Genomic DNA, 14,371 nt, shown 5'->3' with positions numbered 1-14,371 from the left:
AACTAGACCTACAATGGAACTTTCTTAATCCTAAATGGAATAGCTTTTACTTTATTAAATAAAGTTTTAAAGTTGTGTTTAAAAGAATGAAAACGGACGCAATTTCTGACGCAACCGCAATGGTTTTTGTGCTGACGTCAGCGCCTGGCGTGACGCAGAAGAGCACCAAAACGCGATTAGACAGTTCCTGACTGAGCAGGCGACACACAGCTCTGCCGCTGCTGCAGCAAGGTTGGTTAGTTCACACACACACACACACGCACACACACACGCACACGCACACACGCGCGCGCTGCATCGTGCCCGCGCCCAGCTCACCGGTCGGGACAGTGCTGCTACTGCTGCTGAGTTCGCTCCTTGTTTACTACAGCTGTGGAAAGGGAACCACGCGAGCACCACGAGAAGGTAACGCACTCAAAAAGTAAAAATGTTGGCTAAAGTATGAACGACGCGTCTAAATGAGGAGGGAAATGTTACTTCAAGTGACCGAAAGACGTGTGGAAAAGTGCCGCAATGCCGCTTCCGTTAAAAAAGAAAGAAAAGTATAGCAGTTTTTAAGCGCTCGAGCGAGGAGAGGTTGGTGTTTTCGTGTGTGAACGTGCAGGACCATTGTTGTTGGGGGGGCCCCCGGGGCTCGTTGTGGGGACAAAGCCGGGTTTGGCGGAGCCAGGTTGTGGAGATAAGTCGGCTACATCACAGATATACGGCTTTCTGGGATAGCCGGAGAAAAAACATAGAGATATTTATACAAAAATCTATTTAAATCGAAAAGCAACACTCTGGGTTGTTTTGCATTTATTTAAACCAATCACAGTCGTCTTTGGGGGAGCTGAGTTCCGGACGCAGTGACGTGTACGTGCAAAATAGTCTCGGGAAGGAACTGGTGTTGCGCTACGTTACAGTAGTGGGGATGTGTCTCTAGGCTACAGATAGCAACCTTTAGTTAAAAACTTATTATGGATGGAATTATAGTATTCATATTTTTAGCCAGGGACCCCCTGGAGCTACCTCACCAGACCCTCAGGGGCCCTTGCACCCCAATTTGGGGATCCCTGGTCTAGCTAGCCTATATTTAAGATGTACTATACTACTATCTACTGTACTATCCAGAGTTGTATCACTGTTCTAGACCTGAGATACAGCTACAGTACTGAGTTTCATTTTTCATCATAAAAGAATAAGGATGGATTATAAGGATTCTACTTTTTTTTTGCGAGCAACCCACATAAAAAGACCAAGACCAACTAAAAAAGTTAGATTAAAATTAATTCAAAGATGAAAGATTAAAAAAGAATTAACATTTAAGTATGTGTAGCCTTAGCAGGCATATACTTCTGTGCCATAGAGCTCCATAATTGTCATTAATGTAGCCTGTAATGTATCCCTATATTTCAACTTATGCACTATTTCATGTCTTAGATTCTCATTCTTTACTCGTGGTTTTATTTGTAAACACATTTAAAGAGGATTGCGTGATTTTTCTCTACCAACGACTGCTTCTCTGTATTTGTCTCGCATATGTCAACAATGACTGTATCAATGATTGATTACCTCATGCATCAAAGAGGACATTTTAAGACTTCTCAACCACCCCCAGGAAGAAGTTCTTCTTCTCTCTGTCTTTACTTGAAATAACTAAAACAAATCCCACTAACGAGCCACACTGTTGCACCGTGTGACATGTTCCTTCATTACAGAAAGCCCTGTAGTTTATTATACTCACTAATGCAGCAGATATGAATGACTCCACCACTAGTCTGGATCAATGGAAGTACCTTATTAATAATCATAATTGCTATTACTAATTATAATTATATATATATAATCTGCTAACCTCCCTTTTCGCTCTCTGTGTGTTGCCGTTCAGAAACTCCTTTTTTCTTTGAGAAACAACAACGAACTCCGAGCTAGCATGCAACACTCTAAAACATGGTTTCATAATAGGTCTGACAATGCAAGACTGATCCCTGAAAATAATCCACAAAAACGCCACAATTTCCTAAACTGGGCTAAAAACTAAAATGCCCAGCTGTTACGGAAATTGAATAGAGTATTTCTGACTTATTAAAAAAAAAAATCTCTACTAGGACCAATGTGCTTTTGGGCTGAGAACCTCAGACATGAAGTCAGAAAGTATTTGCCATTTTTGGTGTTGTTCCTTTTGGTGGTATTTGTTTACAATACAATAACAAAAAATTTTAATCATAACTAGGGCTGCATGATATGAATATGTGATAACGTTATTGACATTACTTAAAGATGCTCTAAACAATGTCACGCATGTTTTCAGCTACAACATTGAGCTGCTCTCTCTCTCTCTCTCTCTCTGTCTTCTCTCTCTCTCTCTGTCTTCTCTCTCTCTCTCACTCTCTCTCTGTCTTCTCTCTCTCTCTCTCTCTCTGTCTTCACTCTCTCTGTCTTCTCTCTCTCTCTCTCTCTCTGTCTTCTCTCTCTCTCTGTCTTCTCTCTCTCTCTCTCTCTCTCTCTCTCTCTGTCTTCTCTCTCTCTCTGTCTCTGTCCCCTGAACACCCTGTAAAAATGTGGTCTCTGTAGACAACCTAGGGTCTACAAACGGCAACAAAAACAAACTGTGCCCACCTGCACCACAAAGCATACACAACAGTGTTCCAGCCAATAACCGACCAGAAGGATTTGGGGGGGGGGTGGGGGGGTTAGTGCACCAAAGCACAGAAGGGAGGGGGAGGGGACATGATGAAGAGGAGGGAGGGGCGAGCTAGTCTCGCTTTGTTTGAAAATACTTTGAACGTCAACAAGAAGTAAGGTCACCCAACATCACTTAGAGCACCTTTAACTAAACTCCAATAGTCTATCGCATCGGGTATTTAGCGCCAGTTGATACTGCGATGACTGTAAAAAAAAGTACATATTTTGCAGCCCTAATCTGATCCTTCAATTATTGCTTATACATTGCAATTATGAAGTGTTTCTGATGGACACTATTTACATTTAGACTCAACAGGATCCAGTGGGTGATCGGCAGATGAGACGTCGCAGGAGCTTTGGCGAAGCGAGCGTCATCGGTTCAACCAGAACGGAGCAGCTGCTGAGGAGCATCCAGGGTCTCCTGGTCCTGGACACTGCTGCTGAATCTTTCTCCCAGCGAGGGACAGTAGGAGAGGAGCTGTGGCTGATCTGCAGCCATGCACCGCTTAAGGACTACAGTTGCAAGGCTTCGGCCTTTAACGGCTGCACAGACAGCCCAGAGCCCGTCACGGCCCAGACTGCTGGCGATCGAAGGGGGATTAAGGACGTTTAAACCCGCGAGGCGCCTGAACACTTCTGTGGTGGCAGAGCCCTTTCTTAATGGCACCAGCTCCAACTATGTGGAGGAGATGTACTATGCATGGCTGGAGAATCCCAGGAATGTGCACAAGGTAGTGAACACCTTCTGTCTTATCTTTGGGGAATTTGAAAATGTGAATTTGTCTTTTGGGGCGAGTTTATTCACATATTTTTATTTATTTAACCTTTATTTAACCAGGACGTCTCTTGAGATTGAAATCTCTTTTTTGAGGGAGACCTGGCCAAGAGACAAATAAACTGGATTGACAAAAAACTGTGACACTGTTCACTGTTACAATAAAAACAGAAATACAGCAGAGTCAACACAAACAAACAAGCATTACACAAAGAGGAAAGGAACAGGTCACATGTCGCATTTGCATTTTTGAATTACATGGCATTTTAACATGGCCTTAAATTCAACTAATGGGACTAGATAATTTAGATGGAGCAAGTTTCGCAAGTTATTCCAAGACCATGGAGCGAAGTAAAACATATGTAATGCAGGTTCAGGTCCCGACAATTAGATCTGCAAAGATGAATCAATTAGTTGTCAACTATAGTTGTCAACTAGCATAATTAACCGCTAAACTATTTTGATAATTGATTAATCTGTTTGAGTAGTTTTTAGTGGAACAAAAGTAAAACAGATCCTCTAATTCCAGCTTGTTAAATGTGAATATTTCCTAGTTTTTTCTCTCCTCCGTGACAGTAAACTGAACATCTTTGAGTTGTGTACAAAACAAGACATTTGAGGGCGTCATCTTGGGCTTTTGGGAAAGTAATTGTCAAATTTATTGATGAAGAAATAGTTGTTAGTTGCAGCTTAGTCCATGTCCAGCAGCAGCGCGGTGGAGGAGGGTCTGGCAAAGCAAGACTAGTTGCAGCCCTACCTACTTATTCATCATCATAATAATAATAATAAACTTTATTAATCCTGCAAGGGAAATTACAATGTTTTCCCTCTGTTGTTTTCCTTATACACATTACACACAGGCCTGAAATTATACGTGCTCAGTGCCTATACATGCACTACTGGGGAGAGGTATCAGAGTGGGGGGGGCTGCCAATGGAAAGGCACCCCAAGCTGTTGGGGTTCGGTGCCTTGCTCAAGAGCACCTTGCCAGCGCCCAGGAGGTGAACTGGCACCTCTTCAGCTACCAGTCCACCACCATACTTTTGGTCCATGTGGGGACTTGAACCGGCGACCCAACTCCCTACGGACTGAGCTACTGAATGGGATGTCCAGTTCTAAACCCTTTGCATTGAATGTAACTTTGCATGTCTCCCCGCCTGCTTCCTGTAGGGGCCTGAAAAGAAGACTTATTATGGTATTGGTTACAGACACATGTCCACAACTCAGTGGGGTAAAAGAAGAAATATTAACTCTGTGTGTTTGCTTTTGCATGTTTGAATAGTAGAGCACCACAGCAACAAGCAGTGTCACTCCCCGATGTGAGGTGATTGCAGATTGGAGTCGCACATGCGCCAATTTGCAACAAGTAGCATACAAGATGCTAACGAGAGACTTCTGTAATATCAATACAGTAAAAATGGACCTACTTAACCAAGTTGGTTCACTGCTAGCTACAAGTTAGCATCAAACACAACGAGCTAGCAATCAAACAACCATAGATAGCTACAACGTTTTTGAAATGACTGCTAGCTTAGCTACAAGCTAGCAATCAAACACAGCAAAGGCTGTCAATTGAATGGCGTTTTGAGCTAATGTTAGCAAACAAATTACGATAGCTAAAACGTTTTTGAAATGACTGCTAGCTTAGCTACAAGTTAGCATCAAACATAAAAAAAGGCTGTCAGTTGAATGGCGTTTGGAGCTAACGTTATCAATCAAACAATCATAGATAGCTACATTTCTGAAATGATTACCATCTTCTGTTATTGTTTCTAATGAGATAAGTTTATTATTTCATGGATTTCAAAACTTTCAGTACGACACGTTATATTGTAAACCGTTTAAATCTGAGCGTGCGCGACTCAAATCTGCACTTGACTCACATCAGGGAGTGACAAGAAGTAGAGCAAAACGTGAATGACAGGAAGTAACAAACTCTGAATTATGGATAGAAAAACATAACGTGTACGTGTATCGCTGATGATTTCCTGATCTGATTCTGATGCACAAAGTCCGTCTCAATAACATTTTAGATTTTATATCCTTTTAGGTTACGAAAATTCCAGTTTCAAAACCAACTCTTTTTCCTTGGATGTAAGAGATTCTCAGAACTTATCCTGTAAATTGTACCAGCAAAATGCAACGCTCAAATATGTTTTTATAATGCATCCAGGTTAACAATTAAGAATTTAAACATTTGTTTAAAGTACTAGTTAGTCTTGCTCCAATGTTTTTAAACATTTTTTATTATTTTATTATTTTATTTGTATATACTTTCTCTTGCATGTTCGAAATAAAGATATCAATCAATCAATCAATCAATCAATCAATATTTAAACTTTCACCTAGCAGGTCATTGAAAAAAGGCGAATATGTAGAGATTGATTTTGGGATTTTACTTGGCGATATCAGATCACTCAAACAAAGATTGATTTTAACTGAAGAATAGATTATTTCAGTTCAGCCTCAATTCAGAGCCGTGGCCTGTAGCCTTTGACTTACTGACTCCATTCTAGTGATGAGTTCCTCCAAGCCGGAAATATATCTTTAGACAAGTCAAATCATCACTGAATAGCTCTTTGATTTCATTTATCATCAAATCTTCCAAATCACTAGAAAGGCACAAAGCTTATCTAGAACTTTAAACTTTGCTTTTGGTGCGCCGGATAGAACAGCCTGCGATTATTAATCATTAAACTTATAAACACCATAAAATGGATCAACCCGAAACCCTCGGACACAGACAAGCCTCCGCATTGTAAAACAGGTCATAAAAATATTCAACAAACAGTGTGTGAAAGATCGGCCTGCGGTTCGATTTCCGAAATATATCTGATTCATATTCACAAGCTTGGATTTGATTTTGCATTTGTACACAACAACAATTTGATTGGGGGAAATTTCATTAGCAACACAAGTTTAGCTTGGACAGTGTTTCCCCTGCCATGTTTTTTTTGGGGGGGGATAGGTGACTGTGAGCGAGTACAGAGCACCACAAGCTTCTGGTCATTGAGATGCCAATGACATGCCCCCCCCCCCCGCCTCCTGCAAACCATGCGGTTATGACCAGTTGGTAATGACTGACTACAGCTTACTGTGACTCTGTGAAAAGAGATGTTTCGTCACCCTCTACCTGTAAGCTAGTGTCCAAATATAGGGACATGTGTAAAAAAGCTTTTTTTTTTTTACAGTGTGTTTATGCTGATCTTAAAATCCTCTCACAGCAGTAATCCAATTACTCTCCTCTCTGGTCAGAAACATGTCTAAATTAAAGGTCAGGTAATGTGTGAGTGTGTTTTTAGCCATCCAAGCGGCACGGCTGTAGAGATGGAAACGTCCGTCCTTCAGTCGGTCCACCACGGACTGAAGTATATCGGATGGATGCGTTATAATGGTAGCATTTAGCTTAAAGTACTGCTGTGCCTTTTGCCTCACAGAGCTGCTAGCATGGCTGTAGACTACAGGACACACTGAAAATGTACATGACATCATGTATATTGTAGTTCTTAGGGTTGTCATGAATTAGATTTCAAATAAAAAATGTACCGAAATGAGCTATAACTCTGACTATTGAAATCAAAAGCAGGATCGGCGTTTCCATCGGTATCTTTTTCTTTCTCCATCGACACCGACTTGCTCGCGCCAGGAAAAACAAAAACAGACAGCGTAGCTCGTAGCATGCAGCTAAAGACACATGCCAACATTAGCTTAGCGGTAGCCTGCTGCTTTACTATTCTATGGCCACTGCCTGGTGACGGCGAAGCAAAAGAAACGGGAAATCCTACCGCTTCCCTGTGAGTGAGTTATGTAAACAAACAATAAAGATAAAGCATGTGGGCTCTGGCTCCATTATGCATTCATGAGCACCTTGTAAAACAAATGGTGCATTCACTTAAACACACCGGCGTAGCAAAAAGTACTCTTGAATTCCCGTGTCATGGCATTATTATGCATTTCACTCTCTTGAGTAACTTTCTTTTGAGTAACTCACATTCACTCTCCTGTTTCTTCCTGCAGTCCTGGGATATATTTTTCCGTAACGCTAACGCTGGGGCTCCGCCTGGCGCGGCCTACCAGAGCCCTTTACCCCTCATGGGGTCTTCTCAGGGACAGGCTGGTGTCGGGGGACTGGTGGGGGCTCGGCCCAACGTGGAGAAACTGGTGGAGGATCATCTAGCAGTTCAATCACTCATTCGAGCATACCAGGTAAACTACAAACACACCTGAGATAATTACGTCACACAGAAAAGGCTTTTTATCCCCCTTATATTGTAGTAGAAAAAGTCAATGTCTGATGATCTTAAATCATATCAGAGGGACTGTACCACAAAGACACAGCGTTTATCTTCAGGCCTGCGGTGTCAGCACATATCCAACAGGGAAATGATAAGGAAGATCAAACAGCAAACTTACAATAGAGTGTCTCTGCAGTTTAGAGGCGGGAGAAGATGGATTTCACAAGCCCCATCAATGAAGTAACGGCTCATTTGTGAGGCTCCACTTGTCAGAGAACACAATTTTACACACATTATTATAAGGAACAGACATACAAGCTGGGGTATTTAACCTATTTTGCAAATATTCTATTAAATTCAGGATAGGTAAAAGTGTATTGAGTTGTTTCCCGTTTTTCTTGCAGATATATTTAGGAAAAGTGCAATTAAAGATTAGCTGTTCCACCCTAAAGGTCCCCCCCCCCCCCCCCCCCCCCCCCCCCCCCCTTAAATGTCCTCTTGGTAATGTTTAAAAACTGATATTCCCGCCCCTACTTTTTTAGCTTCTATCTGAATTTCTGTGATTTGGAGTTGACGACCTTTTGTGTTCGTCACCCTTTTGTTTACTGCTCTGTTAGACATTTTACTGAACAGTTACAGACATATTATGTCATATTATTATACATATTATTAGCCAATCATGGATGTATAAAGAACCTACATACAGTGTTTAAGGCACAGCCCCATTCATTTTTCATGAGAGTTGCTCAGTGGCACATGTAGTTCCACTTCCACATATAATATTGATCAAATTTCCTCATTGTATATGTCTTCTAATTTTTACTTTTTATATTGTTTACTTGAATGTTATGTTTATCCGTGGAGCTAATTGGTTAAATATGTCTTGTCTCCACCGTGGGATAGAGGGAAACGTAATTTCGATCTTTTTGTATGTTTCGACATATGAAGAAATTGACAATAAAGCAGACTTTGACTTTTTTTAACCCATGTCTATCATTCTGCTAACGTGTGGACACTCTGTATGTTAAAAATCTTCTAGGACATGGTGTGCAGTTTACAAGGCACAGACAGACCCTCATCTTTAGACACGGTTGGTCAAAGACTGACCTGTTAAAGCACCCACACACAATCACACAGCTGTGTTGTCCTGTGTTCAGGTACGAGGGCATCACCTGGCCAAGTTGGACCCCATGAACATCAGCTGTGTGGACTTTGACGATGCACCGTGCACCATTGGTTTCCAGAACGTCGGTGAGAAATAGAAACAAGTTTACTATTGTGTTTCTCTCTGTCCTTTTTCTTCCGGTCATTTCGTTTTTGGATCCCTTTCCTCCTGAAACACCTGTATCTCTTTGGTTTGTCCCACCTTTTCTTTGCCCTTTAACTTTACACACAACATTGTCCCGTCCCCCACCTTTCTTTGAGTGTCTTTTTCTTTCCGTCCGTGTGACACGACCACAAATTCAGGCATATTTATGTTGAATGATGTCCCATCCACGATTGGCCTCCCACTTCTTTTGTTTACTGTCATCGACACACCCTTACTCCGCCTTTCGTGAAATGTAATGTAGGTACGGGGGTCATCACGTGGCTCAGCTGGCCCCTCTGGGCATCATGGCTGCCCTTTTCTGGTCGCCGTCCATCTCAGCCTTTTTAAAACGAAGCTTAACACCGGCTTTTTTAAATTAGCATTTAATTCTGACTAGGGCGATACTGTCTCTTAGGTGTCCTCCTTCTGTCTGCTCCTTTCTATTCACTTCTGGAAGGCTTTTAATGTCCTGCAGCGCTGCACCACTACAGCACTTTCAATTGTATCTGCATGTTTTGTATGTGTTATGTATTGTTTTATGGCTTTGTTGTAAAGCACTTGGGTAACTTTCGGCTATTGTAAAGGGCTATCAATCTCTAAATCAATCTCCGAAGCAAGGTAACCGGGAAGCAAGTAAAAAAAAACATGAAAAGCTGCTAAAGCTTAGTTCCACATAAATGCACCGATAATTTGTTATTTTGGCATTTGTGAAACACAATATTGACCTTGTAGGTGAAAGAATGACATTTCCTCCTACGGAGTCCGTTGATTCGCATTCGAGGAGATCGACTCTTTGACTGACATTGATTGACTGGCGAGATGGCACCAAATGCAAATCTTGGAACAAAGTCTCATGTTGCTTCAAGCCTTCTTAGTGGTTTAAAAATAGTTATTTTGAGGCTAGCATAAAAGTGCCCCTAGCACTTCCGTTCAAAAGGCCATTCGACCCAAAAGGAAAATGCCATCGATCTTAAAAGTGTCGCTTCTGTCCTAAGTATGCTTTTAAATGTAAGTTTTACTCGGGTACATTCACAAAAAGACCCTAGAGTGCATTTTGGCAATAGTTACACTTTAATGTAACCCACTGGTTTAATACTCTGCCTGAGGACCAAAGGATGTACTAGCGCTGTGGTTTATTTAGTTTTTATGATGACGTTGCAGGTGATTGACGTCCCGTCACTGTTAGAGTTGCTCAATCTCAAATTAGGAGAAAGAGGTTGTTTGCTTGAGTTCAATGGAACGGACACCTCTACAGAGTTGTCATTGCAACTTTATGATATTTCTTGAAAGTAGCAGCAGCAATAATAATGTATAAATGGATGTAACTTATAGTATGGATATATGTTTATATAATGGAAACAGTGCAGCTTCACAATGCACACTGAGGCTAAGGATTTAGATGTTTACCTGTAGAATGCTTTAAGAAAATATAACCTGCGCCGTAGGATTCCTTTGTTTAGGGTCATTTACAATCTGATTAAAAAATGATCTGTCAATTAGAAAAATACCAAACACTTTTTGGTCCCAGCGACTCAAAGGCGTCACCTTGTTCTAAAGGAATTATTGAATTGCAGACGTTCTAGATTATTGTTAATAGAAGAACAGTCTGTTGTTGATTTATTAATATTAATAAAGTTACCGCAGAGTTGATTGCTTCTTAGATAAAAGTAAGTTATTAACTAATGGACCTGTGGTTAAGACTGTCTAAGAAGCCATCAAGATTAACCAAAGAGCTAGTGCTAAGACTAAAGACAGTGCTAGTTATGCTAGAGGTCTGCCAACTTAAACTGTTTTTATTCATTTATGCTTATTAACTAAATTTTATTCTAAATCTGAAATATTTTTTCCATTATTAAAGCCATTTGGCACATAGCATACTGTATTACGTGTTAAAGGGAAAATTCCACGTATTTAAAAAGTGGTGCATTTTAATTATTTTGTCATTTTATGTACATTTGAAATGTATTTTGTCTGAGTTCAAAAGCTGACCCGTTGTTATGAGCTGTTATAGGATGTTTCCACAGTTAATAGTGGAATTGTTCAGTTTCCCTGAGTTGGTCTTTGTCCTGGTGGCGCTGAGGTTCACAGAGATCGGACAATAGGTCGGAGTAGGGGTCTAAATTGGGCTAAAAAGAATAAATGAGAAGCTCTGTGCGATACTTAACCTACAGTTTGTGCGTCTGCATGCCTCCAGGGTTCTCCCATTTTAAAGAACGTCAGGAGGAGAACCTCAACCTTTCTCTCTGCTCTTTCAGTGGGAACTAACCCATGGCCTACATCCATGCTGCTTTTGGTGTGTGGTGTTTCTGGTGAAGGTCAATTGGAAGCCAGTTTCCTGTGGTTTACCATTACACTACTAACTAGCCTTCGGGTTGTTCATGGTGTCCTCTGTGTTGGTTTTCATCAAAAAATGAACAAACAAAAACAATGAACGCCACAGAACTTTCTTTTATTATCCAGTTTGACAGTCAGTTATAACATAAATTAACTACTTTAACGTAGATTTTCATTCTTTTTCTTTGTAACGTGATATTGCATAAACTCCAGTACTTACGAGACCACCATTTTAAGCAGCATCGGCGATACCGATACTGGTTAAACTCTAGTTACTGCTAAAGATGTTCTGATACCAGTAGCGAGACTGGTATCGGTATCAGAACATCTCTAGCAGTAACGTAATAGCTGTGAGCGTAGCAACGCAGTCTGTGTACAGTTGATCTGTTGGTGAATAAATGCTACATCACCTAAACCCAAGCCAAATTCCTGTGTCTTACTTAAACTCCCCTGTCTTGCTTGCTACCTGCTGGTTAAAGTGAAGAGCAGGAATTAGCCATGGAGCTAGCGTGAGTTTTACCACAGGTAAGGTAGGCTGACCTTTTTAAGGTGGAACCAGCTGTTCTCCTTTTAGTGACTAGTTGCTCCACTGAGTTTTAAGTTAATGAGCAAACAACCTCATTTTGCACCTAAGCACTCTTAAAAACCAAGGAAAAAGCCTGTGGTACCCATCTCTACGTGTGTTTGTTGGCTCCTGCTAACCTTTGCTCAGCAGCCTGAGGGCTTAAACAGGACTTATCAACGCTTATCTGTGCTTGCTTCATTAACATTTTCTTTGATTAGATTGCAGGCAGATAGTACTTGATTAATTGTTCGACTTTTATATTGAACCATCAAAGAAAACCAAGTTCTGGGTGTTTTTATGTGCAAGGCGGGTCACAGACGGGGGAGGAAAGTCTAAAGATCCCTTATGTAACGGAGAGCTGACTCTGTAATATTGGATTGAAAAAAACTCCCTGTCCTCAGCACAGCAGCCTGCACTAATTTGCTGACAGCGATGTAGAATCACAAACATAGATTCAACCCTGCCCCCCTCCCATCCTTCTGCTCCATAATGTCTTATCTCGCTTTGGTGCAAACAGGACATCACATGCGTCAGATAACACAAGCTGTACTATAGTGCATCACACTGTTTCTCCTCACAATATAGAGGCATTCAACCAGCACATCCATCTAATCAGTCCTGGTTGTTGTTTGCGTTCAGCTGCTAATCCCAGCATCTTGTCTAACGTACCGTGTGGTTCACTACAAGGTGACATTTAAGAATTCCTATTGTTGGCAAAGTCCAGCCAAGATTGGTTAACATCAACTCACAAAGACAAAGAAGACTGTCCGAACAATGACCACTTAAAAGCTGGTCCATTACTTACATAGTATTCTGTTGCATGACCTTTTTTCACAAGCTTAGTTTTATTATAAAAATAAAACCAGGCTAACCAAAAACCGAACCATCACACATAAAAAACAAACTGATTGAGCAGAGAGCGCAGACCTCCTCCAACGCCAAATGCATTATCTCACTAGTGCCAGTGAAAGATCATACATGCATCCCCCCCTGTGAATCGGATCTGCTTTAAAATTAAATGGCTTCTTTCTTGACCTGTGCTACACCCTTCCAGTAAATTTCACAAAAATTGCGCCAGTAGTTTTCTCCGTAATTCCGCAGACAAACAAAGCTATTTTTTTTCCATGTTACAATTTCTTCTAGCTTCTCAATTGTGAGACTTACCTGCTTTTCTTTGTCTTATGCATAAAAAATATTTTTGAGGCTTAAAGCAATTTTAAGATGTTTGTTTTCTGACATTCTATAGATTCAACTACTGTTTGATTTAATCAATTAATAGGACTCTTCTGTGACACAACACGTGGAATCAAAGCATTGCCAGGAGTGGCCATGATTGCCCGCGGCGGCACGGAGTGATCCATATTTTCAGATTATTTTTTTTAACTCCACTTGGAGCGTGTTCTTTATAACTGTGCCGTCATGCCAACCCCACCCAACCACTCGTTTCCCCCACCTTAACCTGGTTTGTATTCCTGTGCTTGTTTGGGATTTCTCCTCATGTTGATGTCTTCACAATAGGTTTCTACGGGCTGGTTGAGTCCGACTTGGACAAAGTGTTCCGGCTACCCACGACCACCTTCATAGGTGGCAGCGAGGGCTCTTTGCCTCTCCGAGAGATTATACGACGTCTGGAGGTAAAATACTTTAAAATTAGTCAACTTTGTTAAAGTAAGCCCACAAACATACTGATTCACTATACTGATGATTACTTGATTTGTATTGCACCTTTCATGCAGGGATTCAGTCCAAAGTCCTTCACAAAATGGGATAAAAAAACATGTAAAATGTAGGATTACAAAACTCTGCCATCAAGAATAAAATGAATAGGACAACTTTAGAGCCGGCAAGGTGGAATTACCCCAAATTAAAAGCCAGAATAGAAACGTCACTAATTTCAAGTTTTCTGTTCTAAAATCAAGATTAAACTAGATTCAACTTTATTGTGTACAAGAACTGAGATAACAGAGCAGAGTAATGTAGATATGTCTATAGGAGTAAGAAATGTACCGTAGGACAGTTTAGGAGCATAGAAACAAAAAGTAGCTTCACCAGATTTCTTGTGAGAAACATTAGGAACGCCTAAAATCAAGCTTGAGGTCCTCTGTATCTGTTTCAAATTTATGTTTTCAGTCCTTTTATTTTAATTTCGGACAAACAACTCTCTCAGACATCCGGGGAAGCTGAAACCTTAGAAACACTTTAACGATTAAGAACGCTTTTAAAAAAATTAAGATAAGATTCAACTTTACTGAGAACGGAGACAGCAAAATGCTGTTTTGTGACTAACCAGAAGTACAAAAACAGTGAAGTGCAGAGGAAGTGCGGTACTTATAGTCTCTGTCTGGTAAAAACCTAGACCATAATTCAAAAAATGAAGATCATTCTGTGTCTGTTGAAAACCGCACAAGTCTCCCCCTGCAGGAATACAGATAGAAAGCAGGTTTAAGGAGTTCCCCCCTGCAGGAATACAGATAGAAAGCAGGTTTAAG

At 40.9% G+C, this 14,371-nt stretch overlaps 1 protein-coding gene across 2 annotated transcripts in view; it reads left to right on the top strand.

The window, feature by feature from the left end:
• The first annotated feature begins 269 nt into the window (after window positions 1–269).
• ogdhb (oxoglutarate dehydrogenase b) overlaps window positions 270–14,371 on the top strand; it is a 30,466-nt gene continuing 16,364 nt past the window's right edge. Inside the window, exons 1-5 of one of the 2 annotated variants that reach the window (XM_034896084.1) lie at window positions 270–405; window positions 2,972–3,395; window positions 7,457–7,645; window positions 8,832–8,925; window positions 13,401–13,516. In XM_034896084.1, the coding sequence (XP_034751975.1) occupies window positions 3,162–3,395; window positions 7,457–7,645; window positions 8,832–8,925; window positions 13,401–13,516 (633 nt within the window). In that variant the 5' untranslated portion in view covers window positions 270–405; window positions 2,972–3,161. Of the gene's footprint in view, window positions 406–2,971; window positions 3,396–7,456; window positions 7,646–8,831; window positions 8,926–13,400; window positions 13,517–14,371 lie in introns of those variants that run through there. The other variant, XM_034896085.1, reaches the window with a different exon arrangement.

This window comes from Etheostoma cragini, chromosome 16 (assembly GCF_013103735.1).
Source record: "Etheostoma cragini isolate CJK2018 chromosome 16, CSU_Ecrag_1.0, whole genome shotgun sequence".
NCBI lineage: Eukaryota > Metazoa > Chordata > Actinopteri > Perciformes > Percidae > Etheostoma > Etheostoma cragini.
The sequence above is the reverse complement of the archived record's forward strand: the minus strand, read 5'-3'. Positions and strand labels throughout refer to the sequence as shown.